Source organism: Garra rufa, chromosome 23, assembly GCF_049309525.1.
Source record: "Garra rufa chromosome 23, GarRuf1.0, whole genome shotgun sequence".
In the NCBI taxonomy this organism is placed as follows: domain Eukaryota; kingdom Metazoa; phylum Chordata; class Actinopteri; order Cypriniformes; family Cyprinidae; genus Garra; species Garra rufa.
In genome coordinates this window covers 20,707,487-20,714,800 of record NC_133383.1, presented here as the reverse complement: position 1 = coordinate 20,714,800, position 7,314 = coordinate 20,707,487, and the positions used below count along the sequence as shown (strand labels likewise).

Below are 7,314 nucleotides of genomic sequence, written 5' to 3'. Positions count from 1 at the left end.
GTATAGTTATTGAACAGATTTGTAATGTTTTTAAAGAATTTTTTTCTGCTCACCAAGCCTGCATTTATTTGATCCAAAATACAGCAAAAGTAGTAATATTGTGAAATATTATTTGAATATTTGAATATATTTTAAAATTGTTATTTCCTGTGGTTAAAACTCAATTTTCAGCATCATTACTCCAGTCTTCAGTGTCACAAGATCCTTCAGAAATCATTCTAATATGCTGATTTGCTGTTCAAGAAACATTTATTATTATTATTATTATTATTATCAATATTTAAAACAGTTGAGTAAATTTTTTAGGATTCTTTGATGAACAGAAAGATCCAAAGATCAGTATTTATCTGAAATAAAAGGCTTTTGTAACATTATACACTATACCATTTAAAAGCTTGTAGTCTATATATATATATATATATATATATATATATATATATATATATATATATATATTTTTTTTTTTTTTTTTTTTTTTATTTTAGGGGAAATAAATTACAGAATTAATACTTTTGATTAGCAAGGATGCTTTAAATTGGTCAAAAGTGATAATAAAGACATTTATGTTACAAAATATTTCTATTTCAGTTAAATACTGTTCTTCTGAACTTTCTATTCATGAAAGAAACCTGAAAAAAATTATACTCAGCTGTTTTCAACATAATAATAATAATAATAATAATAATAAATGTTTTTTGAGAAGCAAATCAGAATATTAAAGTGATTTCTAAAGGATCATGAAACTGGTTAATGATGCTAAAAATTCAGCTTTGAAAGCACAGGAATAAATTACATTTTAAAATATATTGAAATAGAATTTTAAACAGTAACAATATTTCAAAATTCGACTGTTTTTGATGTACTTTGGATCAAATAAATGCAGGCTTGGTGAGCAGTAGAGTCTTTAAAAAAACATTAAAAATCTTACTGATCAAAAACTTTTAACTGGTAGTGTACTGTTTTTACCTACACCTAATGTTTCCATGCAGTTATCATTTGTCTCAGTTGCCACCTAACTGTCTGTGTTGTGACATCTTAAAAGCCATTAAGGTCTGTAATGTAATGTATGCAACGCTACAAATAGTACATAATGAAATAAAATGTCTTACATGAGTCCCATGAACCCCTTGAGGCAGCCACAGAGGAAGGTGTTCCCCACAGCCTTACAATCACCCCCATTCTGACAAGGTGAGGGCACACAGGACGTCAACTCCATTTCACATCGGGACCCCGTAAACTGTGGCAGGCAGCTGCATGAGAAGTCTGAGGACAAAGGTAATGAGAGTTAATACAGAGCTAATGACTAAAATCTGAACAACTGACCTTTATTGACATATTGATGCTATATGCACTTTCTATTTCTCACCACCAGAGGGTAGCTTTACACAAGAAGCTCCATTCTGGCATGGCCCACCGAGGCATGGATCAGGATATAAAACACACCCCAGCTTTACGTCACTCAGCCCAGCTACTTCTGCATACCGGCTTCTCTTATTCTGAAGTGGGAGTTCATTTCCATTGAGCATGATGGACCCGAGACACCCCTGGAAGCCTTCTTGTGCCCGTGGGGGCCTCTGGCCGCCTCTGCCCACTGGTCCGCGCAACACCTGAGCACCGAAAAACAGCGATCCATCTGCAGCCAGGGGCCAGATGCGGACAGGGGCCCGCGCAGAACGCCGGCGCTCCACATAGCTGTCGTCCAGCGAAAGGAGAGTGTAATTACTGGTGAGCTCAAGGGTCACGGTGTGCCAGGACCCATCATTGATCGGACGCCCAGAGATGCCCAGGATGTCCAGTCTATTGTCACAGTCCATCTGAAACCACAGGCGCCCTTCCTCTATCTGAACAAACACAAACATATAACCACACCCTAGTACAAACCAAGGCCAGCACTCTGTCTATGCAGGGTCAGAAAGCTCTCGGATTTCATTAAAAAGATCTTAAATTTTTGTTCCAAAGATGAACAATGGCCTTACAGGTTTGGAACCACATGAGGGTGAGTAATTTATGACTGAATTTTCATTTCTGGGTGAACCATCCCTTTAATTATGTATATATACTCTAATGTGATAATATAATGTATAAATCCATCTCTGTATCCATCTAACCTTGAGCAGTGTGCAGGGGTCAGCGCGTGTGTGCATGATGACTCCTTGGCTCTGCAGCGTTCTGATTCTCAAGCCCAGCTTCATGTCTCCACTCCTATCGCTGTCCGTCACTCTGTATTTGATGTAACTGTTCCCTGCAAAGCTCAGAGATGTTTGGCCTGCCAGCATAGGTACAGAAACCAGTCAGTCAGACAAAGGCTAACACCATATTTCAGAATTTGCTATTTATACAGTACACACTTTCACAAAAGATATTCGTAGAAGTGTTTGGCCTGAATCACGCATGCTGAAATGTCATTTAAATATATGTTTGACACACCCTCAGGATATTCTACAAGAGGAAACAGTTATTTGAAGGGAAACCCATGTTTACTTAAATTTGCCAACCGTATCAAGCTAAAGGAAAATACATTTTGAGTTTTTGCCATTTGTATTTGTAGTGACACACTTGGAGATGCCTGAGGGGCTCAAAATAAACATTTCTATATGCTATCACTTGTATTATATGATGCAATATGTGTTTTCTCAAAGTAAAAGGGTGTCTCAGAAAGAGTTAGGGTTATATACATATACAATGTTTTCATGCGTACATCAATCTCCATTTGCTTTTAAATGAATGTGTCGTTTAAAAATGCTTTAAAAATAGTATGCAGTTCGTTTTTGACACTAGTAAAGTCTTACATTTTAAGAAAATATTTATTAGGTAAAACATTATTCCCTTTAAAAATTTAGTTTATTTCCAGAACAAAATTTTCCTGATCATTTACTCACCCCCACGATATCCAAGATGTTCATGTTTTTTTTGTCATTAGTCGCAAGGAAATTAAGGTTTTTGAGGAAAATTTTCCAGGACTTTTCTCCATATAGTGGACGTCAATGGGGATTAATGGGTTGAAGGTCCAAATAGCAGTTTCACTGCAGCTTTAAAGGGCTCTACATGACCCCAGTGTAAGAATAATGGTTTTATCCAGCAAAATGATTGGTCATTTTCCTAAAATGATAAAAATGTATATACTTTTTATCCACAAATGCTCGTTTTGGACCAGCCTGACCTCACGCATCATGTTATTCACGTTGGAAAGGTAGTGCATGACATAGATGTACATATCGACCAAGTGTTTACAACTATTTTAAAGTTGGAGGAGAAAATGAGATGGAGTTTTTTAGCCCTACTTTACCTTTTTGAACCAAAGTACTAACCACATGTGACCTTTCCAATATGATAACGTAATGCATGCAAGACGAGCATTTTTTGGTTAAAAAAAATGTTTAATTTTATAAAATGACCGATCGTTTCGCTAGATTACCCTTATTCCTCAGCTGGGATCATGTAGAGCCCTTTTAAGCTGCATTGAAACTGCTTTTTGGACCTTAAACCTGTTGGCTACCATTGAAGTCCACTATATGGAAAAAAATCCTGGAATATTTTCCTCAAAACCTTAAAATTATCAGGATTTTTTTCTTCTGGAAGTGAACTTCTCCTTTAAGATAATAACTAAATTAATACATTATATTAAAAAATGGTTAAATAAATTTTTGTACAATGAAAATCAGAACTTCTTATTTATTTGTAATATTACCATATATATATATATATATATATATATATATATATATATATATATATATATATATATACTGTATATATATATATAATCTTTACCAATACATTCACAAATTATTTTAACATCTTCCCTCATACAGGTGCATCTCAATAAATTAAAATGTTGTGTAAGAGTTCATTTATTTCAGTAATTCAACTCAAATTGTGAAACTTGTGTATTAAATAAATTCAGTGCACACAGACTGGAGTAGTTTAAGTCTTTCGTTCTTTTAATTGTGATATTTTGGCTCAAACTTAAAAACCCACCAATTCACTATTTCAACAAATTAGAATACTTCATAAGACCAGTAAAAAAACAATTGCTGGCCTTCTGGAAAGTATGTTCATTTACTATATATGAACATAATACTTGGTAGGGGCTCCTTTTGCTTTAATTACTGCCTCAATTCGGCGTGACATGGAGGTGACAGTCTGTGGCACTGCTGAGGTGGTATTTGACAGTGGCCTTCAGCTCATCTGCATTTTTCGCTCTCTTGTTTCTCATTTTCCTCTTGACAATACCCTATAGATTCTCTATGGGGTTCAGGTCTGGTGAGTTTGCTGGCCAGTCAAGCACACCAACACCATGGTCATTTAATCAACTTTTGGTGCTTTTGGCAGTGAGGGCAGGTGCCAAATCCTGCTGGAAAATTAAATCAGCATCTTTAAAAATCTGGACCAACATCAGCAGATGACATTGCACCCCAAATCATCACAGACTGTAGAAACTTAACACTGAACTTCAAGCTACTTAAGCTATGAGCTTCTCCACCCTTCCTCCGGACTCTAGGATCTTGATTTCCAAATGAAATACAAAACTTTCTCTCATCTGAAAAGAGGACTTTGGACCACTGGGCAACAGTCCATTTCTTCTTCTCCTTAGCCCAGGTAAGACGCCTCTGACGTTGTCTGTGGTTCAGGAGTGGCTTAACACTCAACAACTGTAGCCAAATTCCTTGACACGTCTGTGTGTGTTGGCTCTTGATGCCTTGACCTCAGCCTCAGTCCATTCCTTGTGAAGTTCACCCAAATTCTTAAATCGATTTTGCTTGACAAGCCTCTCAAGGCTGCGGTTCTCTCGGCTGGTTGTGCATCTTTTTCTTCCACTCAACTTTCTGTTAACATGCTTGGATACAGCACTCTGTGAACAGCCAGCTTCTTCTGCAATCAATGTTTGTGGCTTACCCTCCTTGTGAAGGGTGTCAATGATTGTCTTCTGGACAAGCAGTCTTCCCCATGATTGTGTACCCTAGTGAACCAAACTGAGAGACCATTTTGAAGGCTTAGAAAACCTTTGCAGATGTTTTGAGTTGATTAGCTGATTGGCATGTCACTATATTCTAATTTGTTGAGTGAATTGGTGGGTTTTTGTTAAATGTGAACCAAATCATAAAAATTAAAAGAACCAAAAACTTAAACTATTTCAGTCTGTGTGGATTGAATTTATTTAATACACAAGTTTCACAACTACTGAAATAAATGAACTTTCCCACGACATTCTAATTTGTGACCCTGGACCACAAAACCAGTCTTAAGTCGCTGGGGTATATTTGTAGCAATAGCCAAAAATACATTGTATAGGTCAAATTTATTGATTCTTCTTTTATGCCAAAAATCATTAGGAAATTAAGTAAAGATCATGTTCCATGAAGATTTTTTGTAAAATTCCTACTATAAATATATCAAAATGTAATTTTTGATTAGTGATATGCATTGTTAAGAACTTAATTTGGACAACTTTAAAGGTGATTTTCTCAGTATTTTGATTATTTTGCACCCTCAGATTCCAGATTTTCAAATAGATGTATCTCGGCCAAATATTGTCCTATCCTAACAAACCATATAACAATAGAAAGCTTATTTATTGAGCTTTCATATGATGTATACATCTCAGTTTTGTAAAATTTAACCTTATGACTGGTTTTGTGGTCCAGGGTCACATTTATTGAGATGCACCTGTATGCTGCAATTAAACACAAAAAAAGCATTTGAATATTTACCAGCACACAACTCACTGTCACATCTATGTGTTGAAAGTATTACAAACATCCTTTCTGAAATATTAAACGTTGCTTTTCCGAACATTACAAGTGGCCTTAAGCCAGGGTTTAAAAGGAGCAGCGTGAAAAGCCTGTTTGAGTCTAACCTGCGCACTTGTCCAGCGTGTCAGGCAGACACTGACAGAGAGATGGCGCTGTGGGGCCGCTGCGGACACACTGCATGTCTGATGGACATGTTTGGCCATCACAAAGCTCAAGAGAAGATGGACATATTCCTCCTGCAGTGGGTACAAAAATTTAGAAAGTGAGAAAATGGATGTCTGAATTTATTCAACCAGGATAAATAATGCAGGGTTGCCAACCTTGGTTATCTGGCTGGAGTGAGATTTTGACGGCATGGGCAGATCAATTACAGGAACCTATATGAGGTTTTGAGGAGCCAACAATTCATTTTTTATTGTATCTTAAAACAGTTTTTAGAAAGATTTCAATATCCAAGTGCATGCCATGCTGTTTACCTACCTAATGATATTAAGGGGTAACAGCAAGTCATAAAAATAATAATAATAATTTATTAGCATTGTGCTGTGCTGAAACTCCTTTACATACACTGGTGCTCCTAATCAAAAATCACATTTTAAAAATGGCTTGTAAATCTTTCATTACGCCATATTATCAACAAATATTGGATTCAATCTTTTGGTGATCTCTTTTTCCTTAAAGTGCTCCTATTATCTCCAAAGTTATTAAGATGAAAGTGATAAATAAGTTACTGTCTCCCAAAATAACAAATAGACTCTGTACATGTGTGTATAATAAATAATAGATGTTTACATTTTCTATCGAGCGTTCAAAATATGGAAGTATGGCAATGGGTGTACTGACTCTGAAACGTGCTGCAGACAGCAGACCAATCACAACAGACTGAGTTATCTGATCAATCAGAGCAGAGTAGGCTCATGGAAAGGAGGGGTTTAGAGAGACTGAATCTTTTAACTGCTTCGAACTAATTGTTTGAGAATCGCTGGAAAATGAAATAATATTAAATGCTTATATTGACCTTGCATGCATGTAAACCTATTGTAGGAGATTCCCAGTATCACAATATTGGGAACCTTAAAAAAAGACATTATAGGGGCACTTTAAAACAGGTTTTAACAAGCTTGTATTACTTTTTGGAACTGATTTGTCATAGGCCTCATTGATCTAAACGTGTGCACCTTAGATTTTAAGTGAAAAAAGCATAATTTCTGGATAATTTTGGCAATATCTGAATAAAAATTAGGGCTGGGAATCGATTCCAAAAAGAATCGATTCCGAGGTGCTGGGAATCGAGAGTCGATTCCAAAGGTTGAGCTCATTCCAAAAGGTGAAAATTCCAAAGCCTTCCGTTTTTAAAAGCACCCATTAATTCCCTTCTTGCTCGCTAATTATGATCAGAAGTCTGATTTGTTTCAACAAAAAGGTTCGTTCGTACAGATTGTTTTAATGAACCAGCTGAAAAAACTATTCAGAGGTTATTTTACGGTGCAACTGGCTTTTGTTGTCCACAATTTTGAGCACTGCACGTCAGAATAGATCAAGACATGATCGAGTGTTTTGA

General features: G+C 36.1%; 1 protein-coding gene across 1 annotated transcript in view; it reads right to left on the bottom strand.

Annotated features, from left to right (window-relative positions):
* Positions 1–7,314, bottom strand: part of fat3b (FAT atypical cadherin 3b) — a 66,130-nt gene that overhangs the window by 3,955 nt on the left and 54,861 nt on the right. The window contains exons 21-24 of the mRNA XM_073829252.1: positions 5,858–5,989; positions 2,109–2,266; positions 1,367–1,841; positions 1,110–1,263 (exon numbers count right to left, since the gene is read on the bottom strand). Coding sequence (XP_073685353.1) covers positions 1,110–1,263; positions 1,367–1,841; positions 2,109–2,266; positions 5,858–5,989 — 919 coding nt within the window. The remainder of the gene's footprint in view (positions 1–1,109; positions 1,264–1,366; positions 1,842–2,108; positions 2,267–5,857; positions 5,990–7,314) is intronic.